This window comes from Mesoplodon mirus, assembly GCF_964341445.2.
Source record: "Mesoplodon mirus genome assembly, chromosome: X".
Lineage (NCBI taxonomy): Eukaryota > Metazoa > Chordata > Mammalia > Artiodactyla > Ziphiidae > Mesoplodon > Mesoplodon mirus.
This window is the reverse complement of record NC_138981.1, coordinates 43,120,287-43,146,607: the sequence shown is the minus strand read 5'-3', so window position 1 is coordinate 43,146,607 and position 26,321 is coordinate 43,120,287. Positions and strand designations below refer to the sequence as shown.

General features: G+C 42.8%; 1 protein-coding gene across 3 annotated transcripts; it reads right to left on the bottom strand.

Moving 5' to 3' along the window:
• Positions 1-178: 178 nt before the first annotated feature.
• CHST7 (carbohydrate sulfotransferase 7) lies at positions 179-26,321 on the bottom strand. 3 transcript variants are annotated; one of them, XM_082610010.1, is made up of 2 exons: positions 24,661-26,321; positions 179-887 (listed from the first exon to the last, which is right to left on the bottom strand). In XM_082610010.1, exon 1 carries the CDS (start codon positions 26,288-26,290, stop codon positions 24,692-24,694), a length of 1,599 nt encoding a protein of 532 aa, XP_082466136.1. In that variant the 5' UTR covers positions 26,291-26,321; the 3' UTR covers positions 179-887; positions 24,661-24,691. The 3 variants fall into 3 exon arrangements, with proteins under 3 accessions (XP_082466136.1, XP_082466138.1, XP_082466137.1); XM_082610012.1 differs by lacking the exon at positions 179-887 and adding an exon at positions 11,679-11,718; XM_082610011.1 differs by lacking the exon at positions 179-887 and adding an exon at positions 22,561-23,095.

Genomic DNA, 26,321 nt, shown 5'->3' with positions numbered 1-26,321 from the left:
TCACAGCAACAGATTTTTTTTAGATGTTAAAAATGTGCCTTAGGATTAAAAGAAACACTTTAAACCTGGTCTCTGCCTGTGATTTCTCCCGGCCTGCAACCATCTTTAAGAGGCTTTGAGTGTTGGCTAGTTGCTAAGATTATTGAGCTCGCTATAGTTTCCTTCATAGTCTTTGTATTCTTTTGTATGTAGACTAGCTTTTCCCTAAACCATGCAATTGAACTACATCATAACAAAGCAAAAACAAATCTTGTCATTAACAGTGCCTCCAGAGTCATTTAATAATAAATTTACAAAAACATCAGATAGAACAATTTAAAAGCAAAAATTTCTTTCAGTTCATTAGGGTTCTCCCACCCCAGGGAGAGAAATTACTTTATAAAAATCCATTCAAGGGTCAGGGTGAGGGGAGCTATTTGAATTAGAGCTGGATGAGTCAGATTTTAAAAAATACCACCCAGACCTTTTATTTAATAATAAGTAATTTAATCAAGATACACAGGACTGCACTTGAACCTTTTTCACATTGATGTTTTGTCCAGACACCTGCTGATGGGAAATGGTACCAAATCACATCTCTTCTTTGTTCTGAGAACGCCTTGTTGACATGGCTCCAGCAGAGGCAGGGTCAGGCTGGGAACTAAAGCTCTTCCTATTTTATTGCCATAATTATCCACATTGCACTGTCACTTCCTTACTGGAAACTTGATTTCAACCAATGTGTCAGTCATTATTGAACAGCTCATGATATTCCTGCTCCGCAGAATAGCACAGCAGTTGGTACCAAGTCAAGCCCCAGTCTCTGACAGTGTGATAGACTGCCTCCACAGCGTGGCTTCCCCAATGCTGGGACAATGTGCTGAGTGCCCTGGTTCGTGGTGACTGACCTGGAAGGGAAGGAACAAAGGATGTTTGAACTTCAGAACACAGAACTCCATGGAAAGCCTGTTGAACCTTGACGATATAAGGCCTCTTAAATATGAAACCTATAATCTTCCCTACCCTAAGCTGCATTATCCAATGCTGTAGACCCATACAGGATCAGTATCTATCATTTCTGCTTGTGACCCAAGAGGTGTTTGGTGAGGATAAAGACAGGGAAAAGATGGGGGCACCTCTCTTAGTGTGACTGTGCTTTCTGCAGCTGCTGCTGTGGGGCACCTGTTGAGAACTTTCTGAGACCTGGGTAGAGTGGGGTAAGGGCTGGGACTGAAGCTGTACCTTTAGGCACCGACCATGTAACCATCCACCTTTCACTTGTGTACTGGTTCATATGTGTGAAATAAGTCATGCCAACAATGATCAGCTGTTCTGTAAAACTGAGGCTGTATATAAGCAATGAGCCCAGCTTCCTACCTCTGTGGGATCTGGGCTTTTTCCATCTTCCATTAAAACACATTGCTGCATCACTCTATGGGAGCGGCAAAGGGTGAACTGACGATGTTCATGCTACTTCTGCCACCAGTTTCTGGCTTTCTTGTGATCCTTCCTCTGATCCCGGATATGTGCCAAATTTGACATCATTTTCTAATGTAGTGAAACTTGATAGAACTACTGATGCAGCAGAGTTTGGGTAAGGAGCACTTTCAAGGTGATTAAAAATGCAATAAAGATTCACATTAAGCATTAGGCAAGAACTGATATCATAAATGCCTTGAGGCCTGTCTCATGACCTTTACCATTCTGTTAGTACTGGTTATTTACATAAAGAAAGAGCCAGCATGTCAATTCAGTTGAATTTAGTTTAATAAAAACCAATTTCCAGACAGGCTGACTGTGGTTCCAGGTAGGGTAGAATAGATGCATTTCTCCTTATTCCTCCCACAAAGTGTAACTAAAATTCCCAAATATATTTATAAAATGAAGATACGACTCTGAAGGATAGGGAAAACAAGCTGGACTGACTAGGGACCTTGGGAGTTGAGGAACAACACAGGTGTGAGTTGCCTGGGTTTTCTTTTTGCCTCCTCAGTATCCTAGGGTGGATGCTGAAGAATCCAGCAGGCCAGAAATACCAATGGCCATAGACCGTAAAAGCCCCATGAAAAGCCTGTTTTCTCTAGCCAAAGGGCAGGGAAAGGGTCAGCCTAGAAAGAACCCAAGCACCTCAAAAAAAAAATCCCCCCTCCTGTCAGCAGAGGCCTAGTGGGAAGCCAGGGCTTCTGGACTACCACCCCCACCTGGCAATAACCAGGTGATGCACCCCTTCTACCAGCACAGTGTCAGTGGAAGCCTGCTAAAATAAATAAATAAAATTCAGAGATTCATAATATATGTTCAAATGTATGCCAAATGTTTAGGATACAATAAAAAAATAACTTATCAAACCAAGAACCAGGGAGATTTTGACTTGAATGAGAGAAGACACCTGACAGATGCCAACACTGAAACAACACAGATACTGAAATTATCCAAGAAAGATTTTAAGCTACCATCGTAAAAATACTTCAATTAGCAGTTACACACTTGAAGCAAAAAAAAAAAAAAAAAAAAAAATTCCTGGCAAAGAAATATAATACAAAAACGAAAGAGGAACCAAATGGAAAATTTAGAACTGTAAAATACAGTAACCAAAATTTTAAAAGCTCACTGGATGGGTCAATTGCAGAATACAGATGACAGAGTAAAGAATTAGTGAGTCTGAAAATATAACTATAGAAATTACCCAATCTGAACAAAAGAGAGAAAGTAGAGTGAAAAAAGATGAACAGGGCATCAGGGACCTGTGGTACTACATACAATAAATGATCTAGTGTTCATTTTTTTAAAATCAGAGTTCCAGAAAGAGGGAATAGCAATTGAGGCTGAAAAAGTACTTGAATAAATACGGCTAAAAATTTCCCACATTCAGCAAAAAGACCTACAGATTCAAGAGGTTGGGTGAACCCCAACAAAACCCCAAAGAAATCTACACCAAGATACAGCATAATCAAATTTCGGGAAAGTAAAGACAAAGAAAAAATCTTGAAAGCAACTAGAGAGAAATGATGCATTACTTATGGAAACATGATTTGAATGTCAGTGGATTTCATATCTGAAACCATGGAGGCCAGGAGGAAGTGGCATGACATTTTTCAAGAGCTGAAAGAAAATAACTGTCAACTCATACTTCTGTATTCCATGCTAATATCCTTCAGGAATGAATGTGAAATAAAGACATTCTCAGATGAAGGAAACTAAGAGAATTTTTTGCCAATAGAACTGCTGTAAAAGAACTGCTAAAGGAAGTTCTTCCAGCAGAAATGAAAGGATAAAAGAAGGAAACTTGAAACATCATGAATGAAGAAAGAACAGAAAGGATAAGATACAAGTAAATTTAATAGACTATTCTCCTGAGTTTAAAAAATTATGTTTGACAGTTGAGGCAAAAAAATTATAACATTGTATGATGTAGTTCTCAATATACAGAGAGAAAATATTATAAGAGAATTATAAAGGGCACAGGATAATGGAACCTAAATGGACATAAAGTTTCTACACTTCACTTGAGGCGGTAGTAAAATGTTGAGACCAGTAGGTTGCGATTAGTTACATGTGTGTAACCTAAAGAAGCCACTTTTTTGTGCAGCAAAGAAAACCATAAACAAAATGAAAAGACAACCAACAGAATGGGAGAAAATATTTGCTAATGATGCAACCAACAAGGGATTAATTTCCAAAATATACAAACAGCTCATACAGCTCAATATCAAAAAAAAAACCCAATCAAAAAAGGGGCTGAAGATCTAAATAGACATTTCTCCAAAGAAGACATACAGTGGCCAACAGGCACATGAAAAAATGTTCAACATTGCTAATTATTAGAGAAATGCAAATCAAAACTACAATGAGATATCACATCACTCTGGTCAGAACGGCCATCATCAAAAAACCTACAAACAATAAATGCTGGAGAGGGTGTGGAGAGAAGGGAACCCTCTTGCACTGCTGGTGGGAATGTGAATTGGTACAGCCACTATGGAGAACAGTATGGAGGTTCCTTGAAAAACTACAAATAGAACTACCATATGACCCAGCAATTCCACTACTGGGCATATACCCAGAGAAAACCATAATTCAAAAAGACACATGCACCCTAATGTTCATTGTAGCACCATTTATGATAGCCAGGACATGGAAGCAACCTAAATGTCCATCAGCAGAGGAATGCATAAAGAAGATGTGGTACATATATACAATGGAATATTACTCAGCCATAAAAAGGAATGAAATGGGCCATTTCTAGAGACATGGATGGACCTAGAGACAGTCATACAGAGTGAAGTAAGTCAGAAAGAGAAAGACAAATATCGTATATTAACACATATATGTGCAATCTAGAAAAATGGTATAGAAGATCTTATATGCAAAGCAGAAATAGAGACACAGATGTAGAGAACAAACGTATGGACAGCAAAGGGGGAAAGGGGGGATGGGATGAATTGGGAGATTGGGTTTGACATCTATACACTACTAACTAATTAGAACCTACTGTATAGTTCAGGAAACTCTACGCAAAGCTCTGTGGTGACCTAAATGGGAAGGAAATACAAAAAAAGAGGGGATATATGTATACGTATAGCTGATTCACTTTGAGGTACAGTAGAAACTAACACAGCATTGTAAAGCAACTATACTCCAATAAAAATTAATTTAAAAAATAGTGTTACATTAAATGAATTAGCTGTTTAAAAAAAGTCTACAAATAATAAATGCTGGAGAGGGTGTGGAGAAAAAGGAACCCTCCTACCCTGTTGGTGGGAATGTAAATTGGTACAGCCACTATGGAGAACAGTATGGAGGTTCCTTAGAAAACTAAAAATAGAGCTACCATATGATCCTGCAATCCCACTCCTGGGCATATATCTGGAGAAAATTATAATTCAAAAAGATTCATGCACCCCAATATTTACTGAAGCACTATTTACAATAGCCAAGACATAGAAGTAACCTAAATGTCTATCAACAGATGAATGGATAAAGATGTGGTATATATATATATATATATATATATATATATATATATATATATATATATATTACTCAGCCATGAAAAAGAATGAACTTATGCCATTTGCAGAAACATAGATGGACATAGAGATTATCATACTAAGTGAAGTAAACCAGACAGAGAAAGACAATTATCATATGATATCACTTATATGTGGAATCTAAAAAAAAAAGAAATACAAATGAACTGTTTTACAAAACAGAAATAGACCCACAGACAATAGAAAACAAACTTACGGTTACCAAAGGGGAAAGGGGTTGGGGAGGAATAAATTAGGTTGGGATTAACATATATATATATCTGAATCACTGTGCTGTACACCTGAAACTAACACAACATTGTGAATCAACTATATTTCAATAAGAAAAGAAGCCAGTAAAACAAACATACAAAGATATATACTTAAAAACACTGCAAATAAATAAAAATCCTAATAAACATTCAAGTAATGCATAGGAAGGCACAAAAAGGGAAATAGGAACAAAAAATAGAGGGAAGAAACTGAAATCAAGTTTTTAAAATGGCAAGCTTAAGCCCTATAATATCAATAATTACATTAAATATAAATGGTCAAAAAACACAAATATGGTACACAAAAAAGACCAGCAGAATGGTTTTGAAAACATGACCCATCTATATGTTCATATAAAACATATAAAATTCATTTCAGATATGATATAGGTAGGTTGAAAGTAAAAGGATGAAAAAGATAACCATACAAATATTAATCAAAATAAAGCAAGAGTGGTTATATTAATATCAGATAAAATAGACTTTGGAGCAAAGAAAATTACCAGGGACAATGAAGGACAGTACATAATAGCAAAATGTTCAACCCACCAAGAAGACAATAACAATCCTAAATGTGTATGTGTATAGCAAACAACAGAACTTAAAATTCCTTGAAGCAAAAACTAAAAGAATAGAAAGGAGAAATAGACATGTCCACATTTATAGTTAGAAACTTCAATACCTCTTTCTCAACAGTTGATGGAATTACTAGACAGAACATCAATGATAGAGAACTAAACAACACCATCAACCAAACGTTTGAACTGACATTTATACACCATTCCACCTAATAACAGTAGAAACACATTCTTTTTAAGCATGCATGGAACATTCCCAACATAAACCATATCCTGTTTCATAAAACAAACCTGAACAAATTTAAAGGAATTGAAATAATAATACAGAATGCATTCTCTAACCCTGATAGAATCAAACTAGAAATCTATAACAAAAAGATAGGAGGAAATTCTCCAGACTCTTGGAAATTAAAGAACATACTTCTAAATAATCCATGGGAAGTTAGACAACAACAATATATTAAATGACAATGAAAATGCAACACACCAAAATTTGTGACACACAGCCAAAGGAGTACTGAGAGGGAAATTTATAGTATTAGATGCTTACATTAGAAAAGAAGAACGGTCTCAAATCAGTAATCTAAGCACCTACCTCAAGAAACTGACAAAATTTAACAAATTGACAAAATTTAACACCCATTCATGATAAAAATTCCCAGCAAACTAGGGATAGAGGACAACTTCCTCAACTTAATTTTAAAAATCTACATAAACCAGATGAATGGATAAAGATGTGGCACATATATACAATGGAATATTACTCAGCCATAAAAAGAAATGAAATTTGAGTTATTTGTAGTGAGGTGGATGGCCCTAGAGTCTGTACAGAGTGAAGTAAGTCAGAAAGAGAAAAACAAAATACTGTATGCTAACAAGTATATATGGAATCTAAAAAGAAAATAAATGGTTCTGAAGAACCCAGGGGCAGGACAGGAATAAAGACACAGACATAGAGAATGGACTTGAGGACATGGGGAGGGGGAAGGGTAAGCTGGGATGAAGTGAGAGAGTGGCATGGACTTATATATACTACCAAATGTAAAATAGATAGCTACTGGGAAGCAGTTGCATAGCATAGGGAGATCAGCTGGGTGCTTTGTTACCACTTAGAGGGGTGGGATAGGGTGGGTGGGATAGGGAGATGCAAGAGCGAGGAGACATGGGGATATATGTATATGTGTAGCTGATTCACTTTGTTATAAAGCAGAAACTAACACAACATTGTAAAGCAATTATACTCCAATAAAGATGTTTAAAAAAATCTACGTAAACAGACATCTAACCTCATTATTTATGGTGAAAGACTGAATACTTCCCCCTTAAGGTCAGGAAGAACACAAAGGTGTCTGCACTTACCATTCTTATTCAACATAGTGCTAGAAGTTCTAGCCGATTAAATAAGGCAAGAAAAAGAAAAGCCATATTGATTGGAAAGAAAGAAAGAAAACAGTCCTTATTTGTGTTTGTATGATTATGTACATAGAAAATCCCAAGGAATACAAAACAAACTCCTAGAACTAATAAGTGAATTCAGCAGATTTGCAGGCTACAAGATTAATATTAAAAAATCAACTTTATATATACTAGAAATGAGCATCTTGAAATGAAATTTAAAAACTCATGCTATTTATAATCGCTCAAATTAAATTCTTAGGTATAAATCTAACAAAACAATAAAGGACCTGTATGCCAAAAACTACAAAACACCAATAAAAGAAATCGAACAATCTAAATCAATAGATATAACTATGTTCATGGATTGGAAGACTCAAGTAAAGACGTCATTTTTCCCCAAATTAATTTATAGTTTTAACAATATTCCTATCAAATTCTATCAATGCCTTTTATACATACAGAGAAGCTTATTCTAAAATTTATATGGAGAGGCATAAAAACTAGAATAGCTAAAACCTTTCTGGAAAAGAATAAAGTAGGAATAGTCACTCTATTCAATATTAAGCTACATCTAATGACATTAATCAAAACAGTGTGATACTGGTGAGGGACAGGCAGTTCTTAGACGTGACATCAAATGCACAGTCTACAAAAGAAAAAATGATAAATTGGATTTCATCAAAATTTTAAAACTGCTCTGCAAAAGATCTTGTTAAGAGGATGAAAAGACAAGATACAGTCTGAGAGAAAATATCTGCAACCACATATCTGACAAAGGGCTTTTATCTAGAATATACCAGTCACTCTCAAAAGTCAAGAGTAAAAAACAATCCAGTTAGTAAGTGGGCAAAACACCTGAACCAACATTTCACCAAAGAGGAGATATGGATGGCAAATAAGCACACAAAAAGATGTTCAACATCACTAGCCACTAGGAAAATGCAAATGAAGAGTACAATAATATACCACTTCATACCTATTAGAACAGCTAAGATACAACATAGCAACAATACCAAATACTGGCGAGGCTGCACAGAAATTTCTCTCTTGTACATTGCTGGTGGGAATGTAAAATGGTACAGCCACCCTGAAAAACAGTTTGGTAGTTTCTTATAAAACTAAACATACATATACCACACAAACCAGCAATTCCACTCCTGGGCATTCATTCAGAGGAAAGAAATTTTACATCCACACAAAAACCTATACCCAAATATTCATTGCAGCTATATTTGTAATAGTCCAAAACTGGAAACAATCCAAGTGCCCTTCAAATGGGTTAATGGTTAAACAAATTGTGGTACACCCATACCATGGAAAACTACTCAGCAATGAAAAGGAATGAATTCTTGATACATGCAACAACCTGGATGGATATGCAGAGAATTACGCTCAATGAAAACAGACAATCTCAAAACGTTATATATTGTATGATTCCATTTGTATAACAATCTTGAAATAACACAATTACAGAGATGGGGTACAGATTAGTGTTTGCCAGGGAAAGGGGTGGGATGAGGTAGGGTATGTGACTATAAAGGGATAGCACAAGAGAGTTTCTTTTTGCTGATGGAACAGTTCTGTATCTTGATTGTGGTGATGTTTACATATATGTGATAAAATCACACAGATCTATGCACACACATACACACAAAACGAGTGTACGTAAAAACTGGTAAAAACTAAATAAGGCCTGTAGATTGTACCAATGTCAATTTCATGATGTTGATATTGATCTATGTGTAAGACGTGTAACACGTTACCTTTGGGAAAAGCTGGGTGAAGGGTACACTGGACCTCTCTGTACTATTTTTGCAACCTCCCATGAGTCTATAGTTATTTCAAAATAAAAAGTTTTCCTCTGTCACTCTTTCTTTGTACAATGCATTCAGCTCTCCATTTGGGTCATTTTAAAGACTGAGAACACTTGGTAGTAACTCAGGGTGGCTTTCTGTCAAAAACTAACCAAGTGCTAAATGTTGCCTGATCATATCCCATGTCCTGACAGATGTTTATGGAGATACTATCAGCCCAACCTCTGGACCATAAGCACTCTTTAAGTCCTTTTATTAAAAACCTTCTTTAAAAAAATTTTTAAAGTCTACCTGAAAAGCTGCTTTTTATAAGTCCAATTTTTTTTTTATCAAATCACTCAGCAGTACAAGGTGGGAGGAGAGGAGAAACAGGTGCCCCCAAAGATCTATTACTGCCTCTGGGGTATTTGAAGAACAATTCTGAAGTCCTGCTAAGCCAGGCTGGGCCCAGGCAGCAACCCCACAAGGCCCTTCCTTCACATCAGAAATGGATTCCCGTTCTGGTTTGGTCTCAGTTCCTGAATGTCACCACACCAGGGCAGGGATGCTCAAATACCTTCCAGTTCTGACTTCACCTCCAAGTAGACCCTACAAAAACTATCAGTTAATTTCCTCCCATTTTTAATTACTTTTGGTTGTGTTTAAAACATTAACATGTCCATGAATTCTTAGTGTGATGATCCCCCAAATTCTTAAGCTCCTTAGATGTAGGATTAAGAATTTAATTAACTCCAGACCCCACTCTTCTTAATACTATGGGGCCTGATTCGTTTGGAGCAATGAAGTATTCAAGTTTGCGTGCATAGTTTAAAAGTGAACGCTCAGGTTATCAGCCAGATACAGTTACCAAGTAGCCAGCTTTGCCCTTTCTACAACTGCTAGATTTTTAACAATGTAGAAGTAAATTTTAAGCTAACTAAACTTCTTGGTTAAAATTATTTCCGCTTGTCCAGCGTCTGGGGAGAATGTTTACTACTGCCTGAACCGCCTGAAATGGTGTAGACCCTTCTGGTCATTCTGAAGTCAAAACTATTTAAAGACCTATCCTGTATGATAATAGAGAATAGATAATTTTAAAAACTGTCTTGGTGCAATTAATTTCCAGAATTACAGAGGTTTCTGTATATTGTTTTGTGAAGCATGTATAAAAGGTTATTTTTTTTAATATGTGGCATTGAAGTGTGAAGTCATTCCTTAATGGCTTAATTAATACTCAAATTAATCCACAAATTCACTTGCACTTTTAAAAAATGGATTGTTTACTTAAAGATTCAAAGTCATACTCCCATGAGTTGGGTGTATTTTATCTCCTTTGCTACAGTTCCCCTGAGTACTTAAATGACCAGCCGGGCCCTAACTGCAGCTGGTTGACCTACTAATAGCCTCATTGCCATCAAAGGGAAACGTCATTCCAGGCTGTGATTGCCTGCAGTTGGCTTGGCTGAGGCTCCCCGGGCGGAATAACCCAGGAAGACACACTCTTAGCATTTTAATCAAACTTTTTTCAACGTTTGAAGCTGGGATGGGGGAGGAGGAAGAATCAACTTCCTGCCGGCTTTCAAGGTTGAGAACAGAAGATTGGGCCAAATGAACTTGCCTCTTTCAGTGGCCTTCCTGGCCCGTTTCAAGTCAGATACCGATCCCTGGGCGTCGCCGGTGGCTCTGCGAACCGGCATGGGCACCTCCCTCCCCTCCTTGAATTGCACTTGTAGATTTCTACTAGCCCCTCTTTCCTTCCAGTTTTCTTGGTTTCACCTGTCCCTGCCCACACACTTGTGCCAGGTGAGGTGCCCCAGGTTCCCCACCAGAAGCCACTACACAGATGCTAAAAGTTGGTGCAGGGACCTGGCACTTTGGCTGCGGGAGCTGAGGTTTCCGGGTATTCAGTGGGTCCCGTTATCTCGGGGGAATTACTTTCCAGCCTATTGTAACAGCCTTCCTCCCGGACCCGCTGCAGAACAAATGAGCCGAGGACAGGCATTAGCCTCCTTTTCAAGGGCGACGTGTTTTGTGTGTGTGTGGGGGGGTGTCATCTCCCAATATCCTACTCTGGAACGGCCTCCTGTGAGTGATGTTACCATCTAAGTTTATGTTAACGTTGGTAAAGCTTTCTTCACCTTCCTGTTTTCACCTCCAATTAGTGAAATGCAGTGCCAAGGAAAACGGAAATAACTGACAAAGTTTGTGACAATAGAGCCATTAAGTTGTCTTTTTTTTTTTTAAGGGAGCTGCCTAGGGATAATGTTAAAATAATACTTGAAATACCAGAAATGTCAAAGTGCAAGCGTTCCCTCCCTGTGACTCTAAAGCAAAATGGAACAGGAAACATGGAGTTTGCTAATACAACCACACCCCCCAAATAGCCTAGAAATGTACTTGAAGCAGCATACATGTTATAAATCGTTTCCAGACTTTCAATCTGAAAAATTAAGTAGCAGTGACAGGGGGCACCAGTATCTTTGCATTAGTCAATACTAGTTTCAGTTCTATTTAATACATGAAACAACTCTCCCTTTAGGTGAAAACAGAGACTGAGTTTAAAAGAAAAATAAGGGACTCCCCTGGCCGTCCAGTGGTTAAGACTTCGCCTTCCAATGCAGGGGGTGTGGGTTCGATCCCTGGTCCGGGAGCTAAGATCCCCACATGCCTTGCCGCCCAAAAATGAAAACATAAAACAGAAGCAATATTGTCACAAATTTAATAAAGACTTTAAAAATGGTCCACATTCAAAGAAATCTTTAAAAAGAAAACCCACTAACAAACAAAACTCTTGCCTGGGGAGTAAAGGGGGAAACTAGGGGAGAAGCCACTTGCCTGACCCTGGGCAGCCCATGTCCAGAGTTGAGCTGCATCCCCATCCCTCCCTGCCTCCAGTGAAAGAAGAGGACTCACTGCTCTGCTCTGGAATTCAGAATAAAACCTCATTCCACGGGACTCATTAGTCAAGACCCAGAGTCAGCCAGTGCAAAAACGGAATGGCCATGACATTTCCCCAATAGAAGAGAATAAAATAATAACACGTTTCCAATTTTATCATACCCACCCCCCGCTACAAATTTCCTAAATTTTGGAGCTCACTTCAGAACAAAAGGAATGCACTCCAAAACAGTGTTAATAAAACTTGGAAAGACGTGAGTTTGGCTAGTTGACTTTTGTTGTTTTCCTTTCATTGAGCTGCTCCAAGATACAATTTTAATTGGTGTACCTACTTGCTTTTGTGAGTAAAGTCATTCCCAACTCAAATAAAGGAATGGAGTCAGTATTTTATAATATATATTTGACCGCCCACTTGTAGATGTTTGCCATCTACCAAGTGGGGTTGGCAGGGCTTAGTGAGGGCACAGGGTTGGGAAGCTTGGACCTACCATTCAGGCAGCCCTTTGGCCTCTACAGGGGGCCAAATGGAGTGGGGGGCACTAGGGCCACTCCTGATCAGCTTCAGGATGGCTAGTCAGGGGACAGAGTTTGTGTGTCACCGCAAGTCTAGCCCATCACTTCTGGTTCTCTCTCCCTGTGGAGCGAGGCACTGTGTCTGTGCCACCCTTTCCTAACGCTGTGCACAGTCTGGCAGGGATGAAATGGCCCCATGGCCAAGAGCAGGTTCACGTTCTCACAGGACACTGGCGAGCCGTACACCAGTCTTCTCCTGGGCCTGTAGGATTGCCAGAGATTGCCATACTTAGGAGAAGGACATGGACTTTGCCTGAGCTCAGAATGATTTCTCCTTCCCTTTGACTGCTGAGAAATAAAAATAAATCTAAAAGGCATTCGATAATGCTGGGAGTTTTGTTGGTCTTCGGTAGGGCTGTGTGTTTATTTTTAGCCAACCGTCTCCTTTTTGTAAAAGAGTCCCCTTGGCAATTCCAAGCTGGGGGGATGGGGTGGGGGAGGGGAGCGCACAGAAAAGGCAACAAAGTTTAACTTTTTTGTTGTTTGCAGAACCTGAAAAATGTATTGTTTTTCCTTCTCACATCCCTGTTAGCGATATCCTTTATTACAGGAAGAGACAGCATCTATTTTATTGCTTCTAAAATCTGTATATTTAACATACGCCAGCTCTAGGCTGTTTAAAAGGAAGTCCTATTTTTAAAACATTATCTTGGTTTTAGTATTTTTGGCTTACTGTTCCCATAAGCTCTCCGAGGCAGTAATGAGTCCTTTTTGGTAATGTCTGGTCTCAGTCATGGGGAAAGTGACCCTCAAAGCCCTGGGACATTTTTTCCTTGATGTTCACTTGATCTGTATGTATGTCAGGACTGCTTCAGCCAGCCTCCCAGTTGTGCTGTTCCTAACTTTCCCCAGTTCATCATCTTTACAAAAGAACTCAAGAGTCTCGAGTCCCCACCCGCTCCCCATAGCTTACAAACGCTTCTGTAATGTTCTACTTCAGCCTTTCAGTTACGCTGGTTTCTCTTTCCAGCCTGCTGGTTACTGTGACCAAACCATCTTAATCACACAAGATTCATCTGTCCAAGCTGGCCCTCCAAGCGTTTGGATTTCAGGCCAGATTTGAGGCTTCTTGCTGGCAGGGCCCAGAGACTGCCCTGCATTCTCACAACTCTCCCTGTGCCTTCGGGGCTCCTTCTAACACCTCTGCCTGAAGGTAACACTTAAAAGAAAGGGCTTCCAGTCCAAGAGTGAAAAACACAAGTCTACCTCAGTGGCTATTTTTAGAATGTGACTCTACAGCCAAGCCCCCTGCTGCATCCATTGCAGGGGAGGAGAAATTTGCTCACTGCGGTCATCATTGAAGTCAAACGTGGTGGTGGTCTTCCACCGCCCCTTAACCCCCCAGATTTCAAAACATTCACTGCCAGCTGCCGTTCCAATGTCTTCTCAGCATCCAGTGGACTGACGGCCTCTGGCTTGGTGCCTGTGGGCTGCAGCAGAGCTGAAGCCTTCCCATTCCCATGAAGACATCACTGAGCTCAGCAACTTTGCTCCGACTGAAACTGCTTCCTGTTCAACTCCCCAGTAGTTCTCCACTTCCCTGTGTTCTTGAACTTGGGCCACAGCTGTTTCTTAGTCCCTACTGTTCTTATTTTATACTGCACCTGAGCAGAAATGGTTCTTTCAATAGAGCAAGTTCCTCAGGTTCCATTACGAAGTGAGAGGATGAGGAGCCAGGAGACCTCACAGAGACAGAGGTTCATTTATCCGTCACCTCGTTCGACTGGACACACAAAAGCAAGGCCCGTTTAGCTTTTTTTCAGTTTCAGTCTTTTCTGTGCTGTTTGGACTGAGGAATTTTAAGCCAGCCCCTTATAAATGTTTTTTAAAAGCATCACTCCCAATTATTTATATTACATTTGTATTCATGGGAAACAAATCCCTGCCCAGACTAAAAAAGCCTCTTTGAAAATCCTCTGAATCCTGCCTCAACAACTGCAAATGGGCACTTCTGCCTTCCACCCCCGCCCCCTCCCCCAATAAAGAGGGCTCTCAGGAGTAGAGAGAAAATGTATAGAGTTCAACCTCATTTAAAATCAGCCTCAGTTCCCCACTGATAGTGTCCCGAAATAGCTGAAGTTCAAGTCACTAGGTACAATCCCCTGCAGCAGTAGCAGGAGTTCAGCTTAAGTAAGAAGCTTGCTACAACCTGATGTCCTGTGTAAGTGTGGTTTTATAAAGGGATGATCACTTTGATTTCAAGATGTGTCCAGTCCTTCAAAAGAGCCACAGAAGTGACACTTTGCAAACCCAGGTGCATCGAAGGACTAAGGAATGAATTTCATCTTGGCATCTGGTTATCACAACCTGATGTGGGAGGCATTTATTCACCACCTGGGATGAACTGTAGGGTCAGAGAGGGCCAGGGCGCTGGGAGAAAGGGTTTTCCACCTATCACACTAGCCATGTTGAAAAAAAAATAGATAAAACGCTTGTTGTTGAAAGTCTAGGAAGCAGACACTCCAAGAAACAGCTGGTGGGGGCAGATGTTGGTGCAACGTTGAACAACTTAACCTCTCAAAATGTATACATTTTGCTCTATACCGTCACCCTACTACAGAAATTTTTCTTACAGATATACTTACATGTATGCAAAAGATGCTATGAAAAATGCAGCAATGAAATGTCGGGACTAGGAACTGGTTAAATATGTTACAATACATTCCTACAATGAAATACTAGACAGTCACTGAAAAGAAGACGACATAGGAACTTTTTGTCTTTTTTAGGTTTCATTAGTTTTATCTCTGTAACCTTTAAATCATACCTCACAAGTTAGCTTTTGTCACAACTGGATTTAGAGAAAGCAGAGGAATTGAGTTCACTATTTTCTGAAACAATGACACAAAAAAGGGAAGGGAAGAATGAATTAGAAAAGATTCTTCACAAAAAACCCTCAGAAAAATCCCTAAACAAAAGCGAAATACTTAATCATTAAGTTTAATGCTAATCGGTAAAGGATTTTAAATCAATTTGCTGGCATTAAGTTTCTTGTTTAAGTCCACAAATCTTTCTCTAAACATTACTGACCCTTTGCCAAAGGATAAATGGATGAACTGAGCAGTATCTTATGACACAACTAGCTGTGGGAACATTCCATAAAAAATGGAAAATAAGGGCTTCCCTGGTGGCGCAGTGGTTGAGAGTCTGCCTGCCGATGCAGGGGACACGGGTTCGTGCCCCGGTCCGGGAAGATCCCACATGCCGTGGAGCGGCTGGGCCCGTGAGCCATGGCCGCTGAGCCTGCGCGTCCAGAGCCTGTGCTCCGCAACGGGAGAGGCCACAACAGTGAGAGGCCCATGTACCGCACAAAAAAAAAAAAAAAAGGAAAATAATTTTGTAAGAACACAATGGCAACAATGAGCAGCCAATATTCTGAGTTTCCAATTACCAAAAGCGTATACAATTTTAGTCTAGAAAAGTAAGTCAATTTTATAAAATTAAGCTTTTTAGATTGAAAAGCATGCCACTTTAGGGAATTCCCCAGTGGTCCAATGGTTAGGACTCTGTGCTTCCACTGCAGGGGACCCAGGTTTGATCCTCGGTGGGGTAACTAACATTCTGCAAGCCGTGCAGCCAAAAAAACAAAAAGCATCCCACTTTAACTGGCTCAAAGATACTGAAAAATCTTCCCTAAAATTCTCACTAAACAATTTATAGAACGAAAAACATGCCCTTATAGTTATTAAATGTAGTCAGTATTGGGACTCTTCAAAAACAGGTGATAGGGCTTCCCTGGTGGCACAGTGTTTGGGAGTCCACCTGCCAATGTAGGGGACACGGGTTTGAGCCCTTGTCTGGGAAGATCCCACATGCCGATGGAGCAACGAAGCCCGTGCACCACAACTACTGAGCCTGCACTCTCGAGCCCACGAGCCACAACTACTGAAGAAGAGAAGCTCCGCAACAAGAGAAGCCACCGCAACGAGAAGTCCGTGCACCTAACGAAGAGTAGACCCCCGCTCGTTGCAACTAGAGAAAGCCCGTGCACAGCGACAAAGACCCAACTTAGCCAAAAATAAATAAATTTATTTATTTATTAAAAAAAAAACAGGTGATATACGTGCCCTCAGCTGCTGGCCAGGGACTGGTAGATGGGTGGCTGAGAGTGGTGAACGTGCCCCATGGCCGTGTTCTCTCCATAGCACAACTTCCAGTACTTATCCAAGATAGTGATTACCTCATCATTTAGAATCTGGGACTCGCGAATTCGAATTCTCTCCACCATCTTCTTCAAAGGCACGGTTTTGATAACCTCATCTTTGCCATCACGTTTCTGGACTTTAAGTAGATGATAGAAATCCAATACAACAAAGTGCCCCTCCCTGTCACCCAAGAATTCTGGGAATGTGAATTGGTGCAGCCACTATGGAAGATGAGATGGAAGCACCTCAAAAAGTTAAACATAGAACCATCATATGATCTAGCAATTCCACGGCTGGGTATTTACCCAAAGGAAATGAAAACACTAACTCAAAAAGATATCTCAGCTCGGTGCTTTGTGACCGCCTGGAGGGGTGGGATAGGGAGGGTGGGAGGGAGGGAGACGCAAGAGGGAAGGGATATGGGAACAGATGTATATGTATGACTGATTCACTTTGTTATAAAGCAGAAACTAATTTTTTAAAAAAGATATCTGTACCCCCATGGTCACTGCAGCATTATTTACAATAGCCAAGATATGGAAATGTGTTCATCAGTGGATGAATGGATAAAGCAAATGTGGTATATACATGTACAAGGGACTATTATTCAGCCATAAAAAAAGAATGAAATATTACCACTTGTGACAACATGGATGGACCTTGAGGACATTATGCTAAGTGAAATAAGTCAGAAAGAGAAAGACAAATACTGTATGATGTCACTTATATGTGGAATCTAGCCCTCCGCCCCCCACCCCAAAACCCATGAACTTGCAGATGCAAAGAACAGACTGGTGGTTGCCAAAGGCACTGGGTGAAGGGGTCAAAAGGTATAAACTCCCAGGTATAAAATAAATACGTCAGGGATATGTAATGTACAGCATGGTGACTACAGTTAATAAAGCTGTGTGTGTGTGTTATTATTATTATTTTTGGCCATGCCGCACGGCTTGTGGGATCTCAGTTCCTCAACCAGGGATCAAACCCAGGCCCTCAGCAGTGAGAGCATGGAGTCCTAACCACTCGACCGCCAGGGAATTCCCATATATTTTAAAGTTATTAAGAAAATGGATCTTAAATTTTCTCATCATAAGAAAAAAAACTACATAACTTTGTGTGGTGATGGATAGTAACTAGACTAACTGTGGAGATCTACTGCAATATATACAAAGAGTGAACCATTATGTTGTACACCCGAAACTAATATAATGTTATGTCAGATCTCAATTTTTAAATTTTAAGGAATTAAAAATGAAAAGATTTAAGTATAAAAAGCCTACATACTTCTGTTTGAATTTGCATAAAATATTTCTAGACATATATCACAAGAAACGTAGTGGTTACTTCTATGAAGTGAGCCTGGCGGTATTTTATATCCTCCTAAACTGTTGAACTCTTTTTTCACCACGTGCTTATATTATTCCTAAAAAACTTTTAACACTAGTTTCAAAATAGAGAGCACCTAATTTTAATCCTCTGGCTGTGTTATCCTTAGCAATTACCCAACCTCTCTGAGCTTGTTTCACCATCCATACAATGGGGATACTATGTACCTCATAAAGCTAAGATGAGGACTAACTTGGACAACATGCACTAAGCTAGTAACACAGTACACAAAATAGGCACTCGATAAATGTCACACACACCCCCACTTAGTGCCAAGAAAACTTGTAAATCCTCTTAATTCAACCGTGTCTTCTTATTGGTAGAACACTAAAGGCAGAATGGTTTAGGGACTTGCCAAGGTCAATCATGTAGTAACCAGGAAAGCCAGGCTCTGATGCCTGGGTTCTTGTACCCTAATATAAAAACTGATTTCATATGAGCCAAGGAATGACTCTGCTACTACTCTATGGCCACACCTCAGTTCGCAGGACCAGCCTCCTCCCCTGCTTCACTCGCCACATTTGATGAGCCTTGATTTTTCCTAAACGTTAAATCCACCATGAACTGAGGGTGTCCTGCCTGGGAAGGCAGCCCCAAGGGGGAGCTCCAAGAATGTCTTGGTCAAAGGCAGCACTAACCTCACAAGGGGGCAATAATAATTTGGATGTGGATGTGTTTTAAAAAATTGCTTGCACCTTACTGCATGCCTGCCACTCAAGTACCTATCTATATGTACACACACACACACACACACACACACACACAGCATCCTAACTTCTAGCCCTCTGGTTTGAACACAGTACCTACATTAATTTACAATTAGTAATTATTTTAACATCTTTATTGGAGTATAATTGCTTTACAATGGTGTGTTAGTTTCTGCTTTATAACAAAGTGAATCAACTATACATATACATACATCCCCATATCTCCTCCTTCTTGCATCTCCCTCCCACCCTCTCTATCCCACCCCTCTAGGTGGTCACAAAGCACCGAGCTGATCTCCCTGTGCTATGCGGCTGCTTCCCACTAGCTATCTATTTTACATTTGGTAGTATATATATGTCCATGCCACTCTCTCACTTCGTCCCAGCTTACCCTTCCCCCTCCACGTGTCCTCAAGTCCATTCTCTACATCTGTGTCTTTATTCCTGTCGTGCCCCTACATTCTTCAGAACCAGTTTTTTAGATTCCAAATATGTTAGCATACGGTATTTGTTTTCCCTTTCTGACTTACTTCACTCTGTATGAGTCTCTACGTCCATCCACCTCACTACAAATAACACAATTTCGTTTCTTTTTATAGCTGAGTAATATTCCATTGTATATATGTGCCACATCTTTATCTATTCATCTCTCAATGGACACTTAGGTTGCTTCCATGTCCTGGCTATTGTAAATAGAGCTGCAATGAACACTGTGGTACATGACGCTTTTTGAATTATGGTTTTCTCAGGGTATGTGCCCAGTAGGGGGATTGCTGGATCATATGGTAGTTCTATTTTTAGTTTTTAAAGGAACCTCCATACTGTTCTCCATAGTGGCTGTATCAATTTACATTCCCACCAACAGTGCAAGAGGGTTCCCTTTTCTCCACACCCTCTCCAGCATTTATTGTTTCTACATTTTTTGATGATGGCCATTCTGACTGGTGTGAGATGACACCTCGTTGCAGTTTTGATTTGCATTTCTCTAATGATTAGTGATGTTGAGCATCCTTTCATGTGTTTGTTGGCAGTCTGTATATCTTCTGTGGAGAAATGTCTGTTTAGGTCTTCTGCCCATTTTTGGATTGGGTTGTTTGTTTTTTTGATATTGAGCTGCATGAGCTGCTTGTAAATTTTGAAGATTAATCCTTTGTCAGTTGCTTCATTTGCAAATATTTTCTCCCATTCTGAGGGTTGTCTTTTCGTCTTATTTATGTTTTCCCTTTCTGTGCAAAAGCTCTGGAGTTTCATTAGGTCCCATTTGTTTATTTTTGTTTTTATTTCCATTTCTCTAGGAGGTGGGTCAAAAAGGATCTTGCTGTGATTTATGTCATGGAGTGTTCTGCCTATGTTTTCCTCTAAGAGTTTGATAGTGTCTGGCCTTACATTTAGGTCTTTAATCCATTTTCAGTTTATTTTTGTGCATGGTGTTAGGGAGTGTTCTAGTTTCATTCTTTTACTACAATTAGGAATTTGAACAAATTTTGTTGAATGAGAAATTCTAGGCAGGAACAATGTTTAACAAATGCCTGTTCTTTAGCAGTACAGACTGCTGTTTAAGCAAGAGATTTCCCTTTCAGTGATTTTTATACATAAGCCATTTGGCTTTACTAAAATAGAATGACTTTCAAAATGCTTTGTTAGGGATTTGGTGGTGGCTGCTCATTTCTTTTTGTTTGGATGATTTCCTTAGAAAGAATGCTTTCTGATTGTTGGGGTTTCGGTTACAATGCACTTACCTCCCTTCCTAATTTCATTCAGAGGGTCCATCTATCTTGTGAAGAGCAAAGACCAAGATGTCTTAAATGCCTAATGAAATGAAATCTTGGGTCCTACCAAGGGCAGAGGTCAAACGGCTACATGCTGAAAAGGACAGGACAGCACATGAGTCTGTTCAGAATGGTAGTGGATAGTGTACCATGATGGATTATAGATAAGGAGATACAGACAACAAAGCATTTGAAGGAATGTGAGAGGGTGATAAATGGAGCCGTGAATAATTTAAGACGTTTCCATATTAACACCCTACAGCTGCTTGGTATTTCACAGCTCCAAGTTCTTTCACATAAATGACTACGGCAGACAGTTCACTGCTCATCAACTTTAGTCTGCATCCTCATCTTGTTCCAGTGGCAAGGGCTCAGCCCAGGGGATGAAGCATGACTGGTCCAAGTAGGTGGCTCTCAACTTTGGCTGCACTATCCAATCCCCTGGGGGATTATACAGAAATTATATAACTGGATCCCACCCCAGACCAATTAAATCAGAATCTCTGAGGATGGAGGTTTTTTAATATTGACATAAGAACAAAAAAGCTCCTCAGGTGACTGTAATGTTCAGCCAGGGCTGAGAACCTGCTGGTCTAAGCCAATCATGACAACCCCCTTCCCTCTCACCAACTACTGGACTAGGGTAGAACACGTGACCCAGTTCTAGCCAGTGAGACATAAAAGGAAGTCGACTGGGGTAGGGGGTTCTGTGGATGGTTTTATAACCAGATTGGAGGAAAGAGAGATACATGAGGGAAAACGCTACCCCTTAGTAGCCACCTTCCTTCCTTTCTGCATTTTCACAACCCTGTGTGGTTGGGTGAGGAAGTGATGCTTCTTGTTGAGGTTACCATCTTGTGACAGTGGGAAGATAAGTTGGTGAACGAAAGCCAAGAAGATGAAAAAGATGGAAAGGGCCTGGGGTCCTCGGTGACTTGGTTTGGTGCTGCGGTCCCCATCCAGCCCTGAAAAAAAGTGCACTGACTCCCTCCCTGCCAAATCCTGGCTGTCAGGTCTGGAGCATCCAGAAGTCACTCAGGTTAATTCACGTGCAGTCCCTCTTCACTGCTGAGCCAAGGGTGCCCCAAGGGTGCTCAGGTGCCCCAAGCGAAGGACAGCCATGAGGAGGACGGCTATAGAGTCAGGGGCTCTCCCGTGTAGGTGCTGTTGGCAGCGCTCAGGGATATTTTATTGGTTTGTTCAGTGTTTGTTAGTAATAAAGCTAAGTGTGGTTCTCACCCTAGACTAGCCACTAAGCCTGGCTGCAGTGTCAAAAGGGTGCCAGGGGACGGTAAAGGGGGGGCAGGTGAGGGTGTGTTATAATGGAGAGATTCTGAGCTCTGGGGTCTAACACTCAGCTCAGCAGCCCAGCAGCCCAGGTGTGACTTTGGGCAAGGTACCTGACTTCTCTGAATCTCTGATTTCTCATCTGTAAAACTGATAATATGTCATGATGAAAGAAATGTTCACATATGGAGGTATGGGGAAGTCATTCTGGCTTACACATGATTTAACCCGAATGTGATGCTAACTAAAACAGCCTGTTTGTGGCCTATCAAACGTACATGGTACTTCTACTTTAATTATTAAAGAAAAGGGCGCATTGACTAGAAGTAAAGAATGTCTGCGTTAAAAATAAAGATTAAATGCCTTCCTTCCTGGGATGCCACTGCTGGTACTCCTTCGATGATAAGGCTCCCTTCCCAGGTGCTGAGGACATACTGGCTCCTGGTGTACGTGCTGATCTGTTTTGTTTTGTTTTGTTTGTCTGTTTGTTTTTGGAAACCTTGAAGGAACGGATCCCTGAGTTGCTTAGTGGTTTTGTTCCGACAAGATGTAAAACTGGTCTGAAAACCAAGCTTCTCCGGAGCAGTTCCTCAAAGTTATCTGACTGTCTTCGGGGCTATAGTCTTCAGTTTGGCTCAAATAAAACTCTTTTCTATTCTTATTATAGATTGTTTATTGATTATTTTCATCAACAGTCACAGTAATGATATATCCACAATGCCTAACTCAACACATGGCACCTGAGGATCCATCCCTTTCCCATTCCTAGAGTGGAGCGTGACAGACTTTTGGAAACTCATCAGTTGGTTGGTAACATTATCTTTCTCGGAACCAGAAATACAAGCATTTTGATAAATCCACTGGTTGGTGGTGACATGGTAAGTGCCCGATAATTCCAGCAGAAATGTGGGAGGAAGAGCTCAGTCACCAGAGTTTGAAAGAGCTTAAAGCTTGTTCCCAAATGTCCCTGCAGCCCTGCAAAGGAAGCCCCATCGGCTCTTCCAAACAGCAGCACCGATGTCTGGCCCCATAGTCACTGTCACGTGCACAGACTCCAACCTCCTAGAGGATGAAGACTGTGTCCTCTAACCATCCTCTCTATTCACTTTCTTACCTCACACCCCAGTCAGTGCCAAATGTTAGTAAAAATGAAAAAAAAAAAGAGTCAAAGTTTCTGGGAGGTTGTCAATTCTTAAAACCATAAAATGCTGCAGCCATTTGTCCTCGAGAGGCGTTCCCTCAGACCGGTGAAGGAGGATTGGAGACCCATTATGTTACATCTGTAAATACAGGATTAGCAGATGAAAGGATGTTTTTGTTAAAATGTGACAAGTCACCCTGTGTCTTTTACCTTCACTCTGGAAATCAGGAAAGAACACAGACTTCCTAAGCAATTACAGAAACTGACTAAGAAAACCACTTGATCACTAGGAGAAAAATCAGCTTCCGAAATCACTCTGAAACCCTGGCTCTATTCACAACAACAAAATCCATCTTCATTAACGTCTTCGACTATTGTCCTCAGAGCTTCATCCCAGAGGAATACTGAATTACACTATAAACTAATGAATGGAAACTTAAGTCATTTCCGCCCACCCGGCACTGCTTTTCCTCCTCTGGACTGCACAGTGCAGAAGGCTGCACTCTTCCAGCTCACACAAAGTTTGGGAAATCGCATTCCCATGCCACTAACTAGACTCCTGAGGTCAACATCACGTAGAACAAACTTCCCTCATCCCAATGAACAGGCCACAGACTGGACCAGACACTGAACACATTTTGAGATCATTTAAGCCCCATTTTGGCATCTTAGGATATCTTAGGATATATGCTTTACAGAGAAAGGGGAAAAAGTGGGGGGGGGTGCGGAAAGGGAATGTCTTTTCACAAAGCTCCTTCAGCAGTCACAGCCAAAGCTGCTACTGCCAATCCAAGGTTCCATCTCTCAAGCGGATCTGGCAGAGTGAGGGAAGCCCAGCCCTGAGGTTCTGGCCGCACTAGAGGAAGCAGACCAGGCAGCTTTTGTGACCTGACGCGAACGGAATATGGTCAAATATCCTGAGAGCGCCAGCCATTGGGGGCGAGGTGGGAGGTGGGGGGAGCCACCCCTCGAGCCAGGGGAAAGCAAAGTCCATTCCACGCCAGTATACCAGAGCCTGAGGCACACACATGTGCAAAAGCTGTTGCAAGAGAGGCCTATGACTGTATGTTTGGTAAATCCGAAAGAAAGGCTCGGAGTCTGCACATGAGAGAGGCAGAGGCAAAGAAATATGAAACAGATTAGGGGTAGGTAGGATAAGAGTCAATAACTTTCCCCCCAATTTTGCTTTTGGTTTTCCCTGTGCCTGCAAACACTGCTGCAAAAGGTTTCCCCACAGGACCTAGTGGCATCAAGATAAAATCATAACCATGGACCTCATATGGTCCCCGAAATTCTGTACTTTTCATGTCAATTCCCAGTCTCAAGTTTCATTGTGACTTTCAAACCTTCTCTACTCTGCTCAGACCCGTGATATCCCTCTTCCCTCTCCTTCCCCCATTCCTCATTCTCCACAGACGATCCTACCTTTTACTTCATAGGGGAAACTGGTAGTGTGGAGACCTGCGTTCCGCCTTAGCCATAATTAACCTCTCGCTTCTCTGGATCTTCCTCTGAGAAGGCAGGGGGCTATGCTAGAGATCCCAATGACTCTCCCAAATGCTCCCAGCTGGACTTCCCCTACCGCTCGGATCTATTTTCATCAGGTGAGATCGATCTGAGATGGCATCCCTCCCCTCCCCCTGAAGGCTGATCCAAGCTCCCCAAGACCCTTTCCTGACCCTACCCTGCCGGGGGCCACCTTACCCGGATCCGTCCCGGGGGCGCGGGAGCGGGGCTACGTGGCGCCGTCGGCCTCCGTCTCCAGCGGCGTCTCCTCGTCCTCGGACGGCTCGGCGTTACCGTCTTCCCAGCTGCGAGGGTAAGCCAGCAGGCGCATGGCTGGGGCGCATGCGGCCTCCACCTGGCGCACCTGCTCTCGGCTCAGGCGCTCGCGCCAGGCGTGCACAGCCTCGCGGGCATCGCGCGCTGACAGGTGGAAGGGCCGGTCCGCGCCGTAGGCTGCGCCGCGCGTCATGTTGAGCGCGAAGGCGTCGAGCGCGGCGAGCGCGCGCAGCCCGGCGAAGCGCTGCAGGCGGCGCAGCTGGGCGCGCGGCTGCCGCACCAGGTCCTCGTAGCGCAGCCTCAGGTAGCGGCGCCGTAGCCAAGCTGGCGCGCCGCGCGCGAACAGTAGGTCGCGCAGCCAGGCTTCGCAGATCACCTCGAGAGCACCGGTCAGGAAGAAGTCGGCGCGCGGGGCGGCAGGCAGTGCGCGGGACGGGCCCCCGGGTCGAGCGCCCATGCCGTGCGCCAGCAGCACGCGGTGGAAGCGGTCGCCCCTCTGGCGGGTGCGCAGCACTTGGATGCTCTCGCGCAGCAGCCCCTGCCGAGACTTGAGGCGCGAGTTGTGCACGGCCCGCGGGTCGCGGAAAAGCTGCACCACCTTCAGGTTGAGGCCGGGGTCGCGCAGCAGGGGCACCAGCACGCCCAGGTCGAGGAGGCGCACGTCCTTGATGACCACCACCGGATACTTGCGGCACTCGGCCTCCAGGGCTCGGAGAGCCACGGGTGGGCAGCTGCGCTCGCAGGCGGTGTCCTCGACGAGGCCGACCTCGGCGCGGGCCTGGGGCGCGCCGGGGCACAGCGGCGGCGAGCAGATGACCTTGTTGGTCCGCCAGCGAAAGAGGGCAGCCGTGGTGAGATTGGCCGCGTCCGGGGCGCGCGCGGCGGAATCCCCCGGCGGCGCGTACAGCTGCAGCACCGAGAAGTCGCAGCGGAAGAGCGAGCGCAGCATGTCGCGCAGCGCGCCCTGCAGGCTCTCGGCGTCTCCCGGATACAGCGCCTGCCACAGATGCCACATGGGCTCGTACAAGTAGAAAACGTCCGGGTGCTGGTTAAAGAGCTCACCCAGGAACGACGAGCCCGTGCGCCAGGTGGCGTGTACATAGATGTGTTGCTTTTCGCGAGACACCGCCTCCCCGACGGCGCCGTTGAGGTTGCCCTGGGACCTGGGGGACCAGCCCGCGTTCTCCTCCGCGGCGGGCCGCGCCTCCGAGCCCTGCTCGCGCTCGCCCGCCGCCGCCGCCTCCAGGCTCCACACTCCCAGGCTGCGCTGCAGGCCCGGGCAGTGCCCAGCGCCCTTGTCCCCGTCGCGGCCGCCGTCCAGGACAGAGGGGACGAGCAGCAGCACCAGCGTGTACAGCACGAACAGCAGCGCGAACTTGCAGTACTCTCGGCGCCGCCGCCGCCGCCGGCCCTTCATCGTTCCCGGAACCCCTCCAGAGCGGGTGGGGCGCCCTTCCTCTCCCTTTCCTCGGAAATCCCGTCCCGAGTGCGCTCCTCCGGCCTCTTGGGGCCCCTCTGCGCCGGGAGGAGCGGAGTCACTGGGGCTGTGCATCCACAAGGGAAACTCTGGAGGCGGTGGTGCT

Bases quoted from the DNA above. Each gene is read 5' to 3' on its own strand.
- CHST7 (XM_082610010.1), bottom strand. From the start codon at position 26,290: ATGCACAGCCCCAGTGACTCCGCTCCTCCCGGCGCAGAGGGGCCCCAA.